The 23,391-nt window shown below is 38.6% G+C and overlaps 1 protein-coding gene across 1 annotated transcript in view; it reads left to right on the top strand.

The window, feature by feature from the left end:
* The window catches only part of LOC142051249 (GTPase-activating Rap/Ran-GAP domain-like protein 3), a 33,254-nt gene that overhangs the window by 2,999 nt on the left and 6,864 nt on the right, over positions 1 to 23,391 (top strand). The window contains 12 exon segments of the mRNA XM_075080417.1: positions 11,416 to 11,485; positions 14,196 to 14,270; positions 15,743 to 15,842; positions 16,313 to 16,431; positions 17,257 to 17,267; positions 17,269 to 17,319; positions 18,611 to 18,674; positions 18,938 to 18,964; positions 19,368 to 19,443; positions 20,070 to 20,168; positions 20,716 to 20,819; positions 22,025 to 22,157. Of these exon segments, the coding sequence (XP_074936518.1) occupies positions 11,416 to 11,485; positions 14,196 to 14,270; positions 15,743 to 15,842; positions 16,313 to 16,431; positions 17,257 to 17,267; positions 17,269 to 17,319; positions 18,611 to 18,674; positions 18,938 to 18,964; positions 19,368 to 19,443; positions 20,070 to 20,168; positions 20,716 to 20,819; positions 22,025 to 22,157 (929 nt within the window).

The following is a 23,391-nucleotide window of genomic DNA, read 5'->3' as shown; positions in this document are numbered from 1 at the left end:
GAAGCAGATGAAGGGAGATGTAATTCTTGAAATCAAACAAAGAAAGTAAAGGTTTATTTTGATGAACCTTCAGGTTTTTACCATCCTGTATCTTTTCCAGTGATTAACTTATTTTCCTTAATATTCCCATAATTCTATTTCTCACACTTTCTTCTTTATGGTTTGTAGGCTGTGGGCTTTTTTGTCCATCCCTTGCTTTAAATATTCTGTCTCTGTTTCTCAGTTCATATGCTTATAAAAGCAATTTTTATATATTGTGTTGTTTTTCTTTTCTTTTGGGGGAAGTATGGAACTTGACACAGAATCAGCAGTAGGTACAAATAAAGCTAAGGCAGTTCTGCTATTTGTGTGTCTGCCAGCCTCCTACAGCAGAGACATGCTGCACCCTGCAACAGAATACTAGAAACATTTATCATTGCGAAAAGCTGCCAACAGGAATCCCAAATTTTAGCTAGACAGCACCAAGCCAGTGTATTTGCAGCATACCTCTTTAGACACTGTTTTCTTAATTTGCTACTACCTTTCTCATTTCCATCTTTGTGTGCTTGTTCTTTGAGAAAACGGCCAAATAATTGTTGACAGCATGGTGTAAGGGAGACAGCCCTTTGTGTAAAAAATATTGGGGTTTTTTGTCATGTTCAAGATTTATTGCAGCATTGAAATCACAGCATACTACAGAAATGCTTGGGTTTTGCAAATGCGTAAAAAACCCCAAACTGCAAACTTTAATTTTTGTGGCTTTTTTTCATGCAGAGGCTTTTGTGTTTGCATTCTACCCTGGCTGGAATTTTAGCGTGCTGTTAAACTTCAGTATGGCATAAGACAGGCCTGGAACTTTTTCAGTCTTTCCATTTCAGGAGACAGACATTGATGGAGAAAAAGCTGTTGTTGCAATTGCTAAGATCTGTGCAGAAGCAGGGTATGTTTCTTTGCTGTTTGAAAGAGTGGTTGTGTTTTAAAAATTGGTATTCTTCAGAATGACGGAGAGGCACCGCAGAGCGCATACTTAGATTTAAGTGAGTGCATGTATTCATATTACCTCTGTTTTATACCTACCACACAGAAGGGAAGAGGAATGGGGTAAATACAACTGCATTAAAGTGGAAATTAAGTACTTTAAGTGGAAGGTTCTTTCTGTTTCATTATTTCCACAGAAGTAGGTTCTTATGAAGGAACAAGAGAAATTAAGCCTCATTTTTGGCAATCTTGTAAAGCAATCCAGATATTAGAGAGAAGGAAAGTTGTGGTGAGTGCAAAATACTGAGTAGGGGTTATTGTTGGTATGTCTTTAAATACATTTTTTTTTTCTTTAGTATGGAAGTTCCTTTTAAGTTCTCTTACTGGGTATGCATACTTATGTTCGTTAGGGTATTTCTTGGTATATAAGCACTGAGCTTTGAGTTTAGTTGAAATTTTCTTTCAAGTGGCACATGGTCAGATTTTTGTGTTTGGACATTTAAGTTATGATGTAATGAGCTCTATAAAGGTAGTCTACAAACAAATAAGATATCCTTTACAGTGTGTTATTCTACTGGGCTAAAATCCATTATTTCCATTGATTTCCAAAACTGGAAGATCTTTTCCATGCATGGGAGATAACCCTTCAAAATGACAAACAATATTTAGTGATACAGTTAACTAGTACAAGGCACTGTTTGCTGTAATTAACAAGTTATCTTCTTGGAGTTTCTTGCCTGTAGACATAGGGGGTTTTAGATTTAATTTTTAAAAACAACGGTGTAGTCAGGGGACAGACTGTAGAGGGTTAACCCATGTCCATACATTTAACATTGAGTAAAAGCACAATAATGTAGTTAATGAACAAAGATTATTCAAAAAATTGTTAAATGTTTCTGATTTAAATTTGATGGCATTATTTCTAGCTGGAAGAACTATGAAAGGCCACAGTTATCTGTATGAGGAAAAAGGCAGTGTGCAGGAGAAAGCAGGAAGAGATGTTGCTCCAGGAGTGCCCCATGCATGGAGTTCTCACTGTATTTTAGCGCTGGGGGTAAAAACTTGGGGGCGGAAAGCATATTTAAGTTTTGCTTATTGAATGTTATGTTACAGACTTAGATGCAGCCATCAGCTGTCTGGGGACAGAGATACGTTTCTCTAGAAATAACTGCAGGTTTTTGGTGAGAGGCTGGGCATATGGCTATAATTTGTTTGATTTGGACCTGAGGCGCCATTTGCCAAACTGAGCAGCTGTGGGACATGTAACTTGTAGGTAGTCCTACATGATGACATGAGGTTCTGAATAATAGTATGCTGGGTTCCAAATGCGTTTGATCACTTTATTCATGCTTGCACTTTGCTCAAATCAATCTATCATTAAACTCACAATCCAGCTGTATCGTGTTAAGTCCCTGCCTAGCCAAAAAGTCTCTCCCTACCATTTTTAAAATACTTTTTTTTTTTTTAACCCCAAGTTATTTTACTGAGCAGCTGGTAGTGTGACTCCTGAAACACAATGGCAGAATTGACAGCAAAGGCTGACGCTGTGACATAGAAGGAGAAGTAAGAACTGGCGGAGGGTGCAGACTCAGTCAGAATTGCTGCCAGATGCTCCATTATGAAGCTACCCCCAGGTGTCAATATGTCGGAAATTTCACTTACAGAAGATCCAAATGGGTCTTAACTCTAATAAGCTCTACATAATTCTAATTTAGAACTCTAATAAGCTCTAATAATTCTACATTGTCTGAATTTTTTAAAGCAAGGATAATGCTTGACAGAATTCCTCAGTGGTACATCACCAACTTGAGTCCAGCGCGGATCAGCATTTATTAGAAGTTGGTCTTTAGTGGCTTCTTCTGCATAATGGGTACCTTTGCCCTCTTGTATCACTCTTCATTTTCTAGTGGCTGACAGAATAAGCAGAGAGGCCCAGAATTATATGAATTCTGGAAATTGAACTGTCTTTCAACACTAGGGAAGCTTTTCATTAAATTCAAACCTCAAAGTAGAGTTTTAGTATATTACCTGAAGCTGCTATTTTGTAATAATTGTTGAAAAGAAAGATAAGAATATATACACAATCACATAATGGAGTAACTCATTACAGTTACTACATGGATGGCTGCAGTATTTAGTAATGCACAGTAATGCAGTGCAGTTCATTACAAAACATATAAGCGATTGAAATTACTGAAGAAATCTGTCTGAAGAGAATACATTAATCCAAGTTATGATCACCCATGATACAAGTTGTTACTCTAGCAAAATATTGTTTCATCTTTAGTCGTAATAGTTGATGGTAGTACTGGTTTCAATTCCTACTGAAATGTTTTAAAATAAGTTCTTACACAGTCACACTACTTTTGGTCACCTTGCCATGCTTTGATACCCAACGTGGGGGTTCAGACCTCAAAGGTTTATGTCACATGACAAGTGCAAGCTATATTTACCTCCTGAAAAGGTAGAGAACGATAGTGTATATCTGTGTAACAGTTGGAAATGGGGAGAATCCTCACACAATGGACAGCGCTGTTATTTTGTTATGTGTTAGACTTTTGAAGTCACACAGGTGGAGATGGTTTATGGCTCAATTGCGACGAAGTGGGCTGGTGCTGGCTGGCAAGCCAAAGACTGCCCACGTGCAGTCTCACTTTTCGACTTGCCTGGTAAGGTTTCACCCTGCTGGCTGGCTGGTTGCGATTGAACATGACAGAGAATGTCGGTGTGTGAGAGGACTGCACTTGTAAAGATTCTGAGCTGGAGGTGAGCAGGTTGAGAAAACGTTTTATGTGCCTTTACTGAGGCAACGGTAGTAGCATTAAGCCTGATTCCTGGAATGCAGCAGAGACCACAGGTGGATGGGGAGCTGGCGAAGAGTTTTTGCGCCTTCCTGTTGAATAGCAACCAGCTCCGAGATCACGACTCCGCGGGAGCCAGCTTCCCCACCTCCCCGCGTTTACCAAGCTGGCGTTCGCGGGGGTGCTGCCCCGGGCCCGGCCCCTCAGGGCGGTGCCGGCTAAAGCCCCTCGCTGCGTGGGGCGCAGGCCCCGTTCGCTCACTTCGCAGCGCGCAGCTCCTGGCTGCGGAGGACGGGCTGCTGGCTCGCAACTCGGGACTACAGCTCCCGGCGGGCCCTGGCGGCGGCGCGGCGGCGGGCGCGGCGTCTGAGTGGCTGGCGGGGCGGGCGCGCGGCGGCCGTGCGCCGGGTAGCGGGATGTGTGCGCGGAGCTCCCGTCGCCTCTCGGGCGCGGGACGGAACCGCGGGAGCGACGCTGGAGGGGTGAAGCCTCCGGCTGGCCGCCCGCATGGAGCTGAGCAGTGCAGAGGCAGCCTCCATCCGGTTCCTCGGCCTCACTCAGCGGTACTGGAGGCGGGGGCTGAGCTCGGGCACGGCGCGATGCGGTACGGCGCGGACTCGCGCTGTCGATGGCGGAGGGGCGGTGCTGCGCTTCCACCGGCCGGGGGGGCTGGAGGGGCCGCCGGAGCGGCTGCGCCGGGCCGGGCCGGGCGGCGCCGGCGGCTCCCGCGCGGAGGTGCGGCGGGAGCGCTGGGGCTGCAGCCGCATCCCTCGGGTTGCTGCGGGTGGCGTGGGCGGAGCCAGGCGAGCGCCTTCAGGGTCGATTTGGCAGCTTGTTCCGCGTTACGCTCCTGCGGGCAGATACCGCTGGGGTGGCAGCTGCAAGTGCCTGGTTGCAGAGTGCGCTTGTACCCCAGCCTGCCTCTTCAATGCAAGTACTTTAGCCGATAGTGGCCAGTAAAGCTCTAGGTGGTAAGGAGAAGGGAGAGCCCAAAAGGCATGCAGGCTATGTCGTTGTGATCACACAAGTGCAACCTGCAAACTCACCCCCTTCTGCCACTACCCCCCCCCGCCCCCCAGGTAAAACGTTTTCCAGTGTCAAACTCCTAACACATAAAACTTGTGATTTGACATTAGGATCCTAAAAATACACGCCTGAGTTTAGATTAGCAAATATATTTAAACTTGCTTTGTTGTTCGACTTTCAGGACTGTTAAATTTTGTAGGAGCTTCTGTTGAAATGGGAGGAAGCTGCTCCTCTTTCCTCTTCCTCATTACTGTACGTTTACAGAACAGCACCCGTGTTCCCAAACAAATGGGAGAGGGAGGCAGAGTATAGTCTAAGTGCAGTACAAATGGGTAAAACCTGTTTTGGTTTTTTTTAATGGATGGGAAGGAAGGCTCATCTGTATTAAAACACTTGGCAATATTAGTAAATTTTAAATAATTAAGCCCAACTGGTCTGAGCCACTGGTAAACTAACCTAAGTATTTCAATGCTGGCAGTTCCTCTTAATACGATGAAAACTATTTTAAAACTGGCATAACTGGAGCAGCAGTGTTTTTCTGGTGTAGATCAGGTCAGGACCGAGGAAGGATGTAATCCAATAAAGGAAATTAATAAGAAAAGCTAATATTAATCACAGCATATTTTATTAATAACGTGGTATGTCAGAGAGTTGATCTGTACAAGTCTTGGTAGTAACCAAGAATGGAGAGCCAAAGAGCTATGCAGGCTAGAATTCATAGGGGAATATGTGTGCTTATGCAAATAGAATGATAATGTAAATCTTCCCTATGCATAAATTGGGCCTAAGATGCTTAACATTCACATGTCTGTGTAGCATTTATGCCGGTGTGAGATTCTGTTTTAGGTGCTTGATACGAAGCAGATGACAAGTATAATGTGAAGTAGAAATGTGATATGAAGTAGTTAGGTTGAGAAGAAGCAGAGATTACCTATTGGGTATAATTCTGATTTTTAAAAGGACTGCTAGCGCGTTTGGAAGTTAGGTGAGTTTTAGGCACTTCGAATTGGGATGCAAATGGATAAGAATATTAATATCAAAACACTGTTGTTTTCATCAGCATTTTCCTCAGATACACTCCTGTTTTTGAAATAGCGAGAGCGGTGTCAGAAGAACGCTTTTGATACCAAAGGCTGTGGTTTGTGGTGAGATGATGTATTTCCTGAAATTATTGGAATGTAGTTTGTGGAAAGGATAGGATAGGAGCATAAACATTTCAGGTGCACAAACTGTTCTTTATGCTTTTCCTGATCTTGCCTGCGTTTTCCATCTATATGACATGGTCTACAAAAATAGATTGTTTCTCCCATGAGACTTGCTTGCTCTTGGTGTTCTTCTCTGCATCATTTGATGAATATACCCTATCTCACTGCATCTGTGAATCTCTGTACCCTCAGCAGGGATAGATCTTAGGTAATTGGGCTGGAATGGAATTCCGTGGGTTCGCCTTACAAGGCATGGGTGGACATCACGTCTTTCTCTTTCACTTGTGTCGCCATAGGTGTCTGTGACAGTGGGATTGCTCTGAAGGCTGGCTGTGGTATTGCGTTAACTCTTCTCAAGACCTGATGAACAGTGGTGTGAAGCCTCTGCCACTTTCCTTGCAGAATGTGACAGTGCTGTCTCCTTATTTTATGCATACTGCTGTTGGCTACTGTCTGCATGCTTATCATTGTGTCTGTCATGCAATGGCAGAACTCTAAAACAGCCTTCCTCCCTGTCATTCTGTGGCCAGCAAAGCTGGTGAAATGTGGAATGTTGGAGTATGCTGGAGTGCCTCCTAAAGGCAGCTATTTTATGGCTTGTCGTCATGGAAATGGAAAAAAAAAAAAAGTCTAATAAGCCCACTGGGATTGTTTAGATCAAGAATTTTTTTTGAGAATCTGAAATAGAGGACACATGCGTGTTGTAGAAATATAGTTTTGTAGACTTCACACCCGTTGTGAAGAGCTTTGTATTTGCAAGTGCAGGTAAACCATAAGTTTGTGGATCAGACGGTCTCCTTCAGTATGCTTTCTCTCACGAACATCAGGGAGTCTTTATGGTGAACCTTTCTTTGGGCTAATCGGCCTCCAGAACTTTGCCAGAAGCAATACTGAGCATACCTGATAGAGTGTGGAGGACAATCGTCTTTGCCAACTTGAGGGGAAAAAAAATTTATGGTGGAACCCAAACTTAACTCTGCACCTCACTTTATCTTTTGTTTTGTTGTGAGACACTGGTTGGGAAATGTTACTGCAGTAGTTATTGTTGGGATGTATCTGAATAATCTTAGTCTTGTACCTCAGCCTGCCTCTTCAATGCAGTGTATTTGGTCTGCTCTTAATTTTGCCACTATGTTTTGGACGCTGCTTTGTAGGCTCTTTACCTGGGCTGCCAGGCATATATCTTAATATACGCTTTGACTTTTTTTATTTCTAAATTAATGTCTTTCACATTGTGTCCTCCTTTAGCTCGATAACCCGTATTTTGTCACATTAGTGCATTAATGTGTTGTATACCTATATCCGTTTCTTAGTTATACAATGTTTGGTTTTGAATCCTCTTTTCTTATTTTACTTTTTTTAAAGCTTTTTTGTTAGCTTCTGACTTTGTTATCTCTGCTACATTAATGTGCTCAGATCTCAGCATGCTTTCCCTGATAGAGTTTGACTTTCACTCAGCTGAAATATCACCAAATTAAGGTATAGGACTTAGTTTGTATGTATGCAGATAGTTCTAAAATGCCTGCATAACTCCCTGGGTTTATTATACAGGTAATTCAGGAGATGGCATTTTCCACTGGTTTCGTGCATTTTGAGGTTAGCTTTGCCACGAGGCAGAAAAGTAGCTTTATAAACCTCAGCTTGCTTTTTCTTCTGCTTTGTGGCGCTATCACATGACTGATGAAAGTCTCTAAAAATTATCCAGGCAGAGATGGTTCCATTCAAAGCACAGTAGGCCAGATGCTCTTTGCAGTGACTTTCTAATTTGTATTATATTTATGTTTGGGGTTGTCCAGATGTCAGACAGATAAACAGTGACCTGGCTTTCCCAAGGCTTGAAAAGATTTATTGTACTAGTGACTGTGGTTGGATTTTTTTTTAACCTGCTCATTGAATTGTTGTCTTACATACATTTCTTTTGATCAAAGACTGAATTTCAGAGCTCAGCAACAGCAAAATTTCTCTTGACTGCTGTTTCCATAACATTCTGCCTCCAGTACTGATGGTGACAAGTGCTTGTTGATCGGAGTTGCTTTTACAGTAGTTTCTAAGGCAACTAGCACACTAGCCACAAAAATGAATATTGTAGAACAAAAGTAGCACACAAAGAAAATGCTAGCATTACCTGATTTTTCTGTAAAAGTGAAAAAGAAAAAAAAAAAAAGACCCACAATGCCTTAAAATATATTGCAAATGAGGCATTCCATTTGTTCTGTGAATCATCTGCCAAATTTAATGTGTATCTCAAAATGCAGGAACTCTTAAAATTGTATTCGATGTATTATTATTTTCTAGGTTTTATGTGAGCTTCCTAAATTCTTTCCAAGATGTGTGAAGTGGCAAAGGATCACTTTCAGCCTGTACAAAACAAAACTTGGGAACTCTTTGTTCTAGCTGGAAGAGAAAAGAAAATCTGATGTCTTTCTTTTCATCTGTATAGGTGCTAATCTTGAAATACTTTTACATTTCTCACTCTTAGTAACTGCAGAGAAAATTTGTTAGCCAGATTTATGTGTTTCCTTCTGAAAGAAAAGATGAGAACTCACAAGTAATAGCTTCAAAATTTTTCTTTACTGCAAACCATACTGAAGTAAAGTTTGGGGTTTTTTTAATACTTCTCCTCAGATGATGCAAAGATGGAAGATGATGCATTTGCAATAAAATCTAAAACATGCATGATTTCTTGTAAATGGCATGTAAGAGTAGGATGAGAAGAGACTGTCCAAATACACTTCAAGTGGGTGTGTCAATTAGTGCTACAGAACCACATGAAGTAGAAGGTAACTGTAACAGAAGATGCTTGGAGATGTGCAGGTCACAGGTACACTCGGTCTTTTCACTACTCTGGGCCATCTTGTCTGTGTTGCGGCCTCAGAAGGAGCAGCTGTAAGTGTGGTATGCTACAACTTCTGTGCAACAACGTGGCCGTATTGCATGGCAAGGTTCACTCAAAGGTCCAACAGCCTTGGTGGTAGGTGTATAAAAGTATTGGACATGAAGTCCTCGTGGTGTGTGATTGCTTAAGATTTGAACCTACTTCTGGATGCTCAGACTTACTGACTTAAGAACAGTTTCTTCTGTTAGTCTCCATTAAGATTGTTTCATCTTTTTCCAGTTGATAAGGCTCTGAAAATTCTCGGTGTCACAAATGTAAAAAGATAGGTAGGGATGTGCTGCTGCAAACTTTGAAAATTCCGTCTTCCGGGCATGCTTTTCTAAGGTAGCAGCCTGAAGTAGCCTTACTCACTGGAATTGACTCTTACTGTGGCTCACTTTTAATTTGTGTCTCTAAAGTTTTAATACTGTTTCTCTTCTCATTTTTCCTCCAACTGCTTTCTGTCTTGCTGTGGAGAAAAAGGAGTTACTGTTGTTACTTCAATTAGAGTACAAGCTGTGTGAACTACAGGCTTTAACATTTGTTTTTTTCATCCCAAGTATGGTAAGGCCTGAAATACTTATGTCTACAAACAGCACATCATAAGAAAGATCAAATTGTAGCTGCTTTGATGACAAGAGCTCGTAGATCAGAACCCAAGCCCAACTTCCTCTTGTATCACAGACTTTTTCCATTTCTGCTGTGCAGATTCCTGATACGGGAACTTACTGTTTTCCTGGAAGGTAGTTCATGCCGATTCTCTGGAAAGTTAAGAGTAATAACTGTCCCCAGTCAAACATAAGTTAGTGGTGCCAGCAACCACAAGCTGAAAGCTTAAGTCATTGTATTTGTGTTTAGGACAGAACACTTCCAACTGAATGATTGTTTGGAGCTTGTAAAAATTGCATCTAATGTGGATTAGCCTCATTTTTTGTAGGCAGTTTTCCTCAAGTCACTCATATTACTGCTGCTGTGGCATGTATGTGCCCCCATAGGTGTTGGAACGCAGACTATGGCTTCACTTTCCTTCAGGGGTCAAACTGCCTGCATATGGTCATTTTTGCTTAGGAAGCAGTATAGATGTGTTTGTGTGACAAGGGATCTTGCTGAAAGGCAACTGACCGAGAAAGTACATGCTATAGGTTACCTGAAGCAGTAGTGTCATCTGGAGGTTTTATTCACATGAAATTGGAAACACAGCTTTGTTGTTGCAGCAGCTAACGTTCCTGCTTCAGTGTCTGTGTCATTTAAAATTACTGTTATTGTCATGTTCTTATCCTTCCTGCATAATTTACGTACTGGAAGAGAATACTAGGATTATTTTGATGAGTTTTTTATTAGATACCTCTTGTTTGTATTCCTTCTCCTTGGGTAATGACACAAAATCCAAGTGGACAGAACTCAGAAATAAGAATCATGTTTAATAAATGTTAAGTACTTATAAATACAAATCCAGATAGAAAGCTGTCCAAAAATTAAAATGTTTGAGTCCAGTGTTGCAGTATCTCCTACAGTCAGGAAGTGCGTATGAGGCTGTTGCATTAAAATTTAGATATTTCCTGTTTATCGATGTAACATTGCAATTTACAGTACTGATAATTCTCAGAAAATTTGTTATTGCCAGACGGAGGGTTTCTTGTTGTTTTCTTTTGTTGGGTGGTTTTCCATAAAAATAAATTACTTTATTTTCATTACTCCTGATGGAAGGGTGAACTGTAAGTTTGGAATATGATGGAGGGATTGAGCTGCTAGCCCTGGTACAGACTGGGTAGTCAAAGATTATGTTAAATATGCATCTAAATCTTTATTAAGCATGTATTTTTAACACGTATATCCCTATTGCAAAGGCAGGAGGCTTAGTGTTTATAGGTAGAGAAGGTGTTTGCTATCTGTCTTGACCTTATGAAGCACACGGTGATGTGCTTAATGTGTTGTGATGGTATGAGATTATATGTGATAATGCAAGTGGAGTTTGAACTTCATGTTGCAGGATTACTTTTGCTTGCTTGACAATTTTATCTTTGTTAAGGTTGGTGGGGGGAAACCTATGAAATGCTGTTCTTTCCTTATACTTCTGAATTAAAGTAATTGTTTAGTTTCTCTTTGTGTGTAGGGTAAAAAAAAAGACTGAAAAAAACAGTAGCAAGGTACTAACCGCAAGCTTAATGAGCATAGTGCAGTCGTCCTGTTCGGGGCATTAAATTTACTGTAGGCTTTTCTTCCCTTAGATTAAATGCAAATTTAAAATGTGGTTGTAAGCCACCACCACTTCGGAACTCTGATCACGTCATGACCAAATATTTAATTTAATCATAGCTTTTGCTTCCAGTCAGGACACAGACATTTCTTTTCCTTTGGGGGTAATATGAAAGCCAGACTGCAATGGCTGCTACAGATCGTGCACATTGTAAGGACTGTTCCCTGCAGTAACGAGTTTATGCACTGCAAACCTTGTTTAGCAGGAATGATATTTGATAATGGCAGGGAATAGCGTTGCAGGAGAACTAAGGCTAGTTGACTTGTGTACACTGATGAAGAATTTCTATTCCAGCTCTGTCTCTGAAGATCTGGGTTGCAGACGTGGAGAGTTTAGCAGAAAGCATTATGGATCTGTGGAGCTTGTAAGTTTACATATCCTGTCCTTTAATTTTAGCAGCTTATAATGCAGAGCTCAAACAATTTTCATTTCCAGGTGAAAAATTGGATCTAGTTTGGAAAATGTGGTTTCTAAGATGGACTTGCAAGTTATAGGGTAATAAAAGAGGCTTCAGAATAGATATGTTAGACCTGTGCTAGGAAATCTTTTTACTGCCTTATTTATGAATACTTCATCATAATGGGACAGGAAGTGTTATATAAATATTGTGTTTAATCCCCTGATGGAAATTGAGCCTTTTTCCCTCTTGTAAGCTGAAGACTGCAAAATATTAGGGTAGTATTTGATGAGGTACTTGCAATTATGTGAATTAAAAACTGTGTGCGTACTCGTGTGTGTACATATATATGTGTGTATGCGATTTTGTGTGTACATGCCTCAGAGTAGTGGGAGATGTTTTAAAAGTAAAAGAACTAGCCAGAATAAGGATATTGAAAACTGTTCACAGAATCACAGACTGGTGGGGGTTGGAAGGGCCCTCTGAAGATCACCCCGTCCCACCCCCTGCTTGAGCAGGCACCCCCAGAGCAGGGGGCACAGGACCGTGTCCAGGCGGGGTGTGAATGTCTCCAGGGAAGGGACCCCACAGCCTCTCTGGGCAGCCTGTGCCCCTGCTCTGGCACCCGCACGGGGAAGGGGTTTGTCCTCATGTTCAGGTGGAACTTCCTGTGTTCCAGCTTGTGCCCGTGGCCCCTTGGCCTGGCGTTGGGCACCACTGAAAAGAGTCCAGTCCCATTGACCTGACACCCACCGTTTAGATATTTACAGGTATTGATGAAATCCCCCCTCAGTTCCCTAAAATCTTTCAGTTATTCTGCATTTGCTTCAAATTCAAAGGTTAAGTTGGTGCTTCTTTTTTCTCATACATAAATTTATTCTCCACTGTGAAAATAACATCATGTCAGCAGTTAAAGTAACATCACTCTGTGTACAGGACCATAATTAAATTACATAAATTTACCATAGGAAAACAGAAGTAGGGAGGGGTAAAGAAACTGAACTCCAACTACCTTACTGTGGGAAGAAATCCCTAATTTTCTACTAGCTATAGTTATAATTTAAAGTTCTTGGATAGTATATTTAGTAATATGTGTGTAAAATTGGTGTAAATTGATGGCTTAGTTGCTGAAAGTTGCATTGCAAGAACACCAGGTTGGTTTTGGGTTTTTTTTTTTCCTTTCCATACATTCCACCTATTGGATGAGGTGTTTTAATCGAAAACCCAAGTGAACTGCTTTCTGCTAAGGGGCTCTTTCATTACTAGTACTTAGATTCTTTTGCTGGAAAAGAAAAATTTATTGGTGATTTTAAATTTACAGTAAGGTTACACAAATGGTCTTGACTTTTGATTGGTTTTCTTATAATTCTGCTAGTATTTATGAAAGTGTGGGGTTTTTTGTCTTCTGGTGTACAAATATGTAAAGGTGCTTGTACTCTTCTAAATTTCTAAATATTTAATATTGAACCTTCCACAGCAGCATCTCAATTGCTCAATTATTTCCACCTTTTATTTATTACAACACAATTACTTTGTCTCTGCCCTAAACACGTTTTCCTATGTGTTTCCCACTGGTGTAATAAGACCAGTTGTCCATATAATTTCTGTTACAGTTTATATAAGGCACCAGGATGTGTTGAAGTTTTTGCCATGTTAGTTTATTCTGACATGACCTCAGATCACTTCAAAGTAAGAAGCAGAGAGAACTTCAAAACGTTGTCATAACTCTTCCACCAAGTAAATGGAGAAAGTATTATCCTGGAATAACATGGATTGCTAGAGGGAAGCAAGGAATGATATACCTTTGCATTATTGTTGTTCAGATCCCATTTCATAAGTTTGGTACGATATGTCGCAATCTCATTTTTTACAGTTTTGAGAAGAGTAACATGCAATATCATTGTCAATATTCTCCTCCTCTTCTCTTGTAGGCAGTGTTGCTGAACACACCAGAATTGTCATGTTATCCTATGTTTTACTGACTTCTCAAGAGCTGTTCTAACAACAAAGATAGTTTCAGTGTTCTGGGAATCCCTGGATTCCCCTATAAAAAGACCAGGCAGTCTTCCCAGAGTATTTACAAAACTGTTGAAGTCTTCAACTGGAAACAAACAACATTTTCTGATGTTAATGCTGGAAGCAGACCAGGACATCTCCTCTACCTTACATTGTTCAGTATTGTCACTGAGTATTATGTTTGGAGATTCTTGCTGCTCTCTGTCTCCTGGAAACAAATTAAATAAAATGCAGTAAAAGACTGCTAGTCCCAGTAATACTGCCAACAGGTAGAGTTTTAGGCTTAGCAAAGATGAGAAGATAAGAATCGTCATGCCTGTAAACCCGTTGTTTTGGCAGGAGCAAGCTTCAACGTCAATTTCTGGAAACAGGACAAGTTCCTCTCTAGGCATTCTGTGTGTTGGTGCAGCCAAAATCTGAGACAGGAGAATTTCTGATTAGTATTAGGATCTACCAAAAGGGTGAACTGCTCTCCTGTTCATGCCTCCTTAGAGTTATAGTTGGGTCATTCCAAATATGTAGTCAAATTAGTAATAGCTGTGCTGATCCCTTCTCTGTGGGTAGTCATATGATGCCTGGGAGAAGAAACTGTAGTAAGCTTTGATTGCTGATCATATGGCTATTTTTAGAAATAGAACTTCTATCTTAAACTCTCTTATAGCTTATATCTAGTGATGCTGATGGAGCCATTCAAAGAGCTGGACGGTTCCGTGTGGAAGACGGCTCCTCTGGTGAGGTAAGTGGCTAAAGATACGCATAGAAAGCTGGAAAAATAATTCAGCTTCAGTTATTCTTACCACTGAAAGATGTAGTTGCAGTCAATTACTAAGAAGGAGGACTTGAAAAATGCTAAAAATACGAGAATGTAAGAATCTGAGAGGAGGGAGACGGTCGGGTTTTTCTCCCCAAAGTCTAGCTTAGCTCTTCTTTCAAGAGTATGCAATCTTGACAATTTTATTTTTCAAGGGAAGAGCTGGTATTTTGTTTAGCTTTGGTAACATTTTTATCACCTTATCACATTAGAAGAAAAATCCTTATCCTCTGAATAACACTTTGCAGTCTCTAGTTCATTACTTTATATTGGTGTCCTGATGATACCACTATGTTCGAGCTAACTTTTGTGCTTTTAAGTTTTGGTGTGATGAGGTTATAGCTTCATTTTTCCCCCCCCTTAGTTGTCTTTTGGCAGCTGTGCTTATTTTTAAATAAGAGATAAAGAAGCCAAGTGGAGCCTGAGAGCGTAATTGCGTGCAGATTCCTGTGCTGTTAAACCTGCACTGTGTTCCTGCAACAGTTGCAGTGACACTTAGGTTTCTACTTATCTTCGATTTTTATCTTCCTTTGCAAAACTTTTTCAGCTGTAAATACCTTAATATTGAAGGACAGAAGACCTCATATTCTTGAAATATATGTAAGGTCTTGGTAAGCTTGTATTGAGCTAATATTAACATTAAACTATTACTGATCGTCTATTTACATCAGCACTGGGTGCAGAGTTTAAAGCAATCTAACTATTCTGCATTGCTTCTCTGTGGGGTCATGTTCTGTACACAGTCTTTTTAGTTCAGTTTCATGCAGTTCAAAAACTGATTAGCTTGTATCACAGAAAGATTCTCTGAGTGATGAATTGCCACATGGTGGATGGATATGGAGAGTGGCTTTTTCTCTGCATAAGTTAGTTCTTAGTGGAAAAGGACTTGAGGGATGCTTGGGAATTTACCTTAACTGGCCAATCTGTAAACAACACTGAAGAACTTCCAGAGTGTGCTGTGGTCTAGTGAGGAGTCATTGATGATTATTTTGGGAAGAACTGAGAAAATGAAACCTGGAGGCAGAATTCTGTTTATTAATTAATTTATTAATTTTTAAGTTTTATAAGCACTGGTCTTCAAATTCCACATTGAAATATTTTCTTTTCAGTGGAACGCTAAGCTATTACCTGTAACAGTGGTACAATAGGAAAAGACTGTAGTTACTTGGAAAGAAAAGAGGGGGAAAAGAAAGAAGAGGAGAGGGAGAAATTTTAGTTTCAGCTGCACAACAACTGACTTCAGAATCATTCTTTGCTTTTTAAAAAACGGTATACAGCTAAAACTCTTCTGGTGAATCAGCCACTCTTGACTGGCTTTTGTCTATATTATGTTCTCCCCTTTTTTTTTTTTTCTTTCACTTGGCATTTGATCTAACAGCCTCCCAAGTCTATTTCAGAATACAGACTACACTCCGGGTACGTGGCACAGAACAGACGTGCATTTGGAAGACCCAGAGTATCATACAAGATGGTATTTCAAATATTTTTTAAGGAAAGGTAATTACCTTTTTGCAAATAGATTGAAGTTTTGATCAAGGAAAATGCAATGTAGCTTTCAATTGCTATTATTTAAATATGGAAAAACTATGGTATTAATTTGGTATTAATACCTTTTTCCTCTCCTTTATGGGAAACAAGTTCTCATTTCATGTATTTTAACCTGAAGACAGAGGATTTGTTCCTCTAAGTGGTGGAACCCCTGCTACCAAAAAGGGATGTTTTGAAACCCTTCTTGGCCTTGAAGGCTGTACCTGTCTCTTGGGTTGTTGGTTTGTTTTTCGTTTTTTGTTTTTTTTTTAAAAACATCTGTATATAAATACATAGTCGTTTATGTATATAAGTATATATTTTTACATATGAATAAATATATTTATATATTAATACACGTCTCTGTGTGTGTGTCCACCTGCAAATGCGTGTATGTGCATTCTTTATGGTTGATAATGCTTCTTGTTTTTCCCTTACAGTTCATCAAAATTATGTAGGTACAGATGCAGAGAAGAACCCTTTCTTTCTGTCTGTTGTACCGTCTGACCAAAATAATCAGCGTGTTCCTCAATACCATTCAATACTCTGGAGAAAAACAGTAAGAAACACACACTTAATTGCTTCTCTGACACTTTTTTTTCATTTGCTTGTTTGCTTTGGATATATTTATCATACACCTTTTTGCTTTCTTCAGGATTTCAGTATTTAATACATATATTAATTTTATAAAATAAGAACATATAATTCTACCATAGTAGATAAAACGAAGCTAGCTTTGTAGGTAACATACTAAACTTTCTGACAGAAATCTGTGATGGCAGATATCTGTAATTGTTCTTACCTGCAACTCTGTTTTTTTAGAAATATTGCCTACATTTTTCTTGATTATGTCCTCCGATGAATTTCGGCAACAACTTCATACTGCTTTTAGGATTTCTTATACAACATTAAGGCAGGTGTGATACTGGTTTCACTAATTCACTAATATTGTTTAATGAATTTTTTTTTTCACTTAATGTTCCATAAAAGCCTTTTATCCACCCAATTGATTTAAAACTCTCCTGTAATGATGCATGGATTTTTGTTGTTGTTGTTTATTTTGTGTTTGTTTTTGTTTTTGTTGGGTTTTTTTGTAAAAAGAAATAGTTTGTAATGTCTGCTAGTTTCAGCAGCCCTCATACCACTTGTCAAGGTAGTCAAAACTTAAGTAAAAAAAATAATTTTGCACCATCCATTACTCTTTTTCAGCTTTTCTTCTTCCCCCCCATCCCCCCAACCAGTATTAAATATGGCTAAGTAAAACTAGCGTGGTTTTGTTCTTTGTTTTTTTTATTTAACTGTTTTTATTAATATACCTATTTGAATATACAGAAAAAGTCAGTGTGTCCTGTAATATCTCCTAGCCTTTTTTTTTTTTTTTTAGGGTACTCAGAAAATGTCTCCCTTATAGTCCCACAAAAACATTATCAGTGAAATCTATATTAAGGTATATCTTTAAAATAAGTTATCAGTTAAGATATGTGTTTCTATGCCTTTTCCTGTAATTCAGAATTTGTGTTGCATGGTTTTCATGATAGATTTATAAAACAGGTCTACAAATCGTAATCAATGAAGGCAGCAAAACGTGGTTTTAAAGCCTGTTCTGGAATAGACAAAGTGACAACTTAAAATGGAAAAAAATTCTTAGCACTTTTGCTTCTGCAGAGGGATTATTTTCAAGTTAATTGGAAAACAGGTGCTAAGTGGAACTGCAGTGGATGAGAATAAATATCTTTTTCTATTAGATAGACAATAGACAGACCTAAGGAACAACAGATTTTGACTAGAGGGGTGGTTATTACGTGGTCCTAGCAGGAGAAAGCAAACAGGGAAGAAACCAATAATTATTTATTCACTTGATTGTCTCCATGTGAGTCTCACTATGGGTGTGTTACACACACTGCCAGTGAAGCCAACAAAATTCCTTCTCCCAGCCAGAGTCTGTATGGGCTTGCTCATACTCTGTCCTGCCTCTTTTGTGACAGGGGAAAATATAAAGTGAGCAAGCCCAACATCATTTCTATTTCTTTCAACATTATAATCAGCTGAAATGTCAGAGCACCTGTTTGCAAAGTGTTAATTCAAATTTAATCTGCAGTTTTTACGATCTAATAGTGTGGTGTGTTTTCTCACATCCCTCACTGACATCGTCTTCAAACGCATCTTCTGTAAGGATTTTTTCCTCTTCTAGAAACCTGCAGGAAGTGCCATCATTTACTGAGCAGGTAGTGTGTACCAGATAAATGGGCAGTCTGCAGATCTTCAGAACCTTTGATCTGTATACAGTATGAGTGAATGTCTCTTGCTTGGTTGAAGCTGGTCCGCTGGATAACACTGCCAGTTCCGATGTGAGAAGAGAATTCTGGGAACAGAGCATGTGTTGTGATGGGAAGTCAGTACCACCAGATCTGGATTTTCCTACAACTGTACAAGATTTCTCAGAGGTCCCAGACATGCTCACAATTATTATGTATAAAGCTAAAGTGAAGGGTGATGGAACACCACACAGAAAATCTAAACCTGATCTCCATACAGGGTCTTACTAATTTCTGGGTTTAAAATCCAAAAGAAGTTTAGGAAGCCTTGAAGGTTCATACTGTGGGAAAGAAAATTTTCCACATAAGAGAGTCTCTTCAAACAATTCCTTTTGTAACCAGTTCTAACTGCAACCGGTTAGTGGTTCAATGTTGAAATGTATACTTGCCCTTCCATAAAGCAGTATTTAATTTGCATTTCAGTGCTATGAATCTTGACAAATTTGAGAAAAGCCCAAGGGAAATTTTTCATCCTGAGATACAAAAGGTAGGAGGTGACTTCTTTTTTTTGTTTACTTGCTTTTCTTTATTACTTTCTGGAAAATAAGTAGTTAAGCGTAAATGCTACTTGTTTATTTCTTTCAGTAGCAGGATAATAATGATGAGTAGGGTTACATGATACTACAAAGTAAGCTGTGTTAATCAGTTGAACTGCCCACTACAAAACAAAACTTAAATATACAAGGATGTTACAGTTTTATATGTGTTATCTTTAATACCAGTGCGATAAAGATATTGTTTTGTTTACAGGATTTATTGGTTCTTGAAGAGCAAGAGGTAAATATAAACTTACCACTCCCAGCTCACAGACCTGGTCAACGAATACAGCTTCATATTTGAAATATTTGCACTAACATGCTTGTGACAACTGCTTATTGCAGTAAAAAGAAATACTATTTTTTTTGCAACATATGAGATCAAAATAATTTTAAGCACCAACTTAACATGTCATGTTAATAGATCACCAACTTAGTATATAATAAAAATCATAATCTGATCAAAGGTAAATTATTAGGTATCTAGGTATCTGCTACTTGAGCATGTAATGGAGGTGGTGCAAAATGCATAGTTCATGTGTAAGATATATACAACGGTACATATATAAAAGTCTTTAGAGAAAGCGTTATTTTAGGTGTTTTGATTGCCTGTTCATCATGTAATATTTGGGTTTATTTCTCAGGGATCTGTGAATTTTAAATTTGGAGTCCTTTATGCTAAGGATGGGCAGCTTACAGATGTTGAAATGTTCAGCAATGGTGGGTTTTTCACCTCTTTGTTAATTGTTTTTTTTAATCCGAATAAAAAAATGTAGGATAGTGCCTACACATAGAAGCTGGAAGGAAGGTGATGGTTATGTGAACAGTAGTTTTGTTAGGTTTTTGTGTTTGTGTTGGGTGAAAAATTGTAGCGTAGAGTCTTCTGTTTCTACAAAAGGTTGCTGTAGGGAACGTACTTTTACAACTTGGAAGATATTGAAATTTATTTTCTAGAAATAGAACATGCAGCATAAGATTTAGAAAAAAGGGAAGCAATTGAAGGAGGTGACTCATGTTACCTGCAAAAAGTCACTGTTGTTTCTAGTTCTTTCACTCTTACGCTTTTGCAGCATGATCACATTCTTCTATGCACTTGAACAGTGTCTTGGAGTTAGCAAAAGAAGTCACTGTTTAATGTCACATGATGATGCCTATTCTGCAAGGCTGGGATGCTGTTTCTGTAAAGGTAGAAGGCTTGGATGACATGAGGAGAAACTAATTCAGCTGAAACTTTGGTGCTCATGTCCTGGAAGCAGGACCTGTTCCTGTATTTTGATTATTTTATTACAGGTGTTTTATTACTACGCGTGCTTTTCTGTCGTAATATTTCTCCCTTCCACATGTAGAAACTGGAAGTGAAAGCTTTCAAAGATTTTTGTCTCTCTTGGGTGACACAGTTACTTTGAAAGGCTGGACAGGCTACAGAGGAGGACTGGACACTAAAAGTAGGAACTCATCTGAAGCAAAAAAAACTGGGGTGGCTGCAATACAAATGTTTTTGCTTATTGCATGTGCATATTATATATATTGTAGGAATATTACAGTCCCAAAACAGACTTCCTCATGTGCATGCTAAATGCTCTGCTTCACCAGGAATAAGTCAGGTTAGCTTAAATCACTGGTATGGAGTGCAGTTGAAGAAAAGTATTTATATGAACTGTATTTTCAAGGTGAACAGCTTCATTTCATATTGGAATGGGGTGAAGAATATATGTTACTTGCTTCCTGATAGTAGGGCATCATGGCTTCAAGAACCATGTGTGTTTTCAGGAGGCTAGGTGGAGGACATCATAGGTTTTAAGCGTGTGAATATGCAGATTACGTTGCAAACTCATGTTTGGCCCATGTAAAACATGCAGTGTGAATATTTTCTGAAATGGATCAGAAAAAAGGATGACTAAAGAAGGTTTGGTAGAAGGATCTGAAATATCTTTTGATCTTTAGAAAACTTAAAGGACAAATCCCTGTTAAGAATGTTGTCTTCCCTTGCAGATGATACAACAGGAACCTGTTCCATCTATACGGTTTTTCAAGGGCATGAGATTATGTTCCATGTTTCAACAATGCTCACATATTCTAGAGAGAACAAGCAGCAGGTACATGTCTCTCTCCCCCTCTCTCCCCCCCCATTTATGTATTAAACCCCTAACTCCAAAACTTTAAAATATGGGATTTCTTGCCTGTTATTATTTTAGAAATATAAGTCTTTAGACTTGCTTTTTTTTTTTCCTCAGTATTATACCTGAAGCTGAAATTTTCATTATGTTTGTTAGAAGATAATGCATCATATAATCTCTATTAAGGTACAAAATACACTTGTGGAGGTCAAAATTGACTGAGAAGTGATTGAGAAATCTATTATTCAGATGACTTGTAGACCTTCACTGCTGCAATTATCATTACCTCAAAGAGTTTAGGAAGGCTGGAAATTAGACTTCTGTGTGAATTGTCAGAACACTCCCATATGTAACACACAACTCATACTCAGGTAGCAATTCATGTAGCTTGAAAGAAATTCTCTTTGTGAGCATGTTAATGGCAAGCTTTGTGCATTTCCTATAAAGCACTGCTGTTGTCCTGCCACAGAATGACTAGGTGGGTTCTTGGGTACTTATTCAAACGTGCTGTCATCCATTGCTTGAACCTTTCCATGTATTATATGATGAAAAAAATACTTTATAATTACATGCATTTACCTATACATCACATATATCTACCCAAAGTTACTTGCAAATTACTTGATTTACCATTTCCTTATTTACGCAATAATTATATGATATGTATTATTATAATAATATAATTAGATTATGTAATTATACTGTCCTTTTTTTATTTCCATGTCAGTTTTCTCATGCCTTTGCCTTGGATTGATGACAAGATCACAGTAGAAACCAGAGGCCAATCGGGACACTTGTTATTAAAGAATACCTCAGCATCAGGGGTTTTTTCCCTTTTTTCTTTTTTTTTTTTTTCTCCCCAAGTGGTGGATTTGCCTTTTTTTTTTTTTGAATGCTAGGTGTTCCATTCCCAATTTGTGACTATTAATTATGGAAATTAATGCTTTGCTAGCTTAAAAATATGTAGTAGCTACTGTTTTAGCAGTTGCCTTGTGTGTGCACTATGGAATTGCTAGATTTACTTACAGCTAAGTAATAATATGATTGAAGCCAATATCAAATTGACCATAATTTTTCTGTTTGCAGTTTAGGAATGTTGTTTTACCATTCTCTCACAGAATTGTTAATGTATTTATTTATGTCTTTTTAAGTCGTCGTGTCTGTATTTCCCTTTTTTTTTCCAGGTAGAAAGGAAACGACATATTGGAAATGACATAGTCGCTATCGTATTTCAGGAAGGCGAAGAGTCTTCTACAGCATTCAAGCCATCCATGATTCGCTCTCATTTTACACATATCTTTTTCCTTACATTTTCTAGTGGGTTTTTTTTTTTTGGTTGTGTTTGGTTTGGTTGGGGGTTTTCTTTGGTTTTGGTGGGTTTTTTTGCTTGTTCTTGTGGGGTTTTTTTGTTTGGTTTTGGTGTGGGTTTTTTTGGGTTGGTTTTTTTTTTTTTAAGATAAATATTACTTTTACTTCTACACTAAGTCCTTCCTGCATGCTGTTTATGGAAGTGAGAACTATTTTAGGAAGACAGCAGCATTCTTGCATTCTTTACCTTGAAATGCTTGACTAGGAGTCAAGCTCTCTAAGTCTGCCTTGTAAAACAATTATGTTGAACCATGTAGAAGATAAGGTAAAAGCAAGAATGTGACTTTTAAAGTGTGTTTTTACTGAAGGCATGTATTTGGAACACTTTGCAAATGAAATTTCATACATTTTCATAAAATAAAAATTCATTAAAATATTTCTATTAGTTGTATCAATTAATTTGGCATTAACTACTGAATATTGCCTTTGAATGTTTAGATGCTGTTTATTTTAGGTATTTGTGTATTTTAGATCAGTGGTTTTCAAATCTTTCAAACTGTAAACCACACATTGTCCAGATTTTTGGCAGCCTGTGTTTTTCAAACTTTTAGTTGAAAATATTGCGAAGACAATATGATTCAAAAAATCAGCTGCCAATTGCTTGGGATTATCGTGGGGTCACACTAGTGGTCCATAGATCCCAATCTGGCATCTTTTAGGCTAGATGGAATGGAATGAAGAAAAATGGATGGAAAGAAGAAAACTCTTATTTCTATCCATGCTCTGTTGCTGAGTTTTAAAAAAATTATTGCAAAGCTTATGACATCTAAACCTAGTTCTCGGGCTGACTAACTGTTGTTAGAACTTTCTTGTTAGTTTCGTCCATGGCTGGTATTAGTTTTCAGATTTCAGCTCTTAATACTAACCTCTTTTATTCTAAATGGAAGAATTTACTAGAACAAAAAGAATTCCACGTTTTTTTTAAAAATAAATCTTTAGATATCAGAGGAACCTAAATATTGTTAATAAGAAATGTTTACCAGGTCAGTGTAGCTCTTCATCAGAGTGTGAGCATTAGTAAAAAAGGAGTAATTCTTCCGTTATTGTTAGGAGGACTTGTTATGATCTAATTGATACACCCCACTCTTGGATTTTTGACAGACATTTTGAGGTTCAACTGTCCTTGGTGTCATAATGAGTTGGAGGGGCAGATGTGCCCTGAATCCATAAGGACGTGTTATCC

Source organism: Phalacrocorax aristotelis, unplaced genomic scaffold, assembly GCF_949628215.1.
Source record: "Phalacrocorax aristotelis unplaced genomic scaffold, bGulAri2.1 scaffold_108, whole genome shotgun sequence".
Lineage (NCBI taxonomy): Eukaryota > Metazoa > Chordata > Aves > Suliformes > Phalacrocoracidae > Phalacrocorax > Phalacrocorax aristotelis.
Note: the sequence above shows the minus strand (reverse complement) of the source record. Positions and strands in the feature narration are given on the sequence as shown.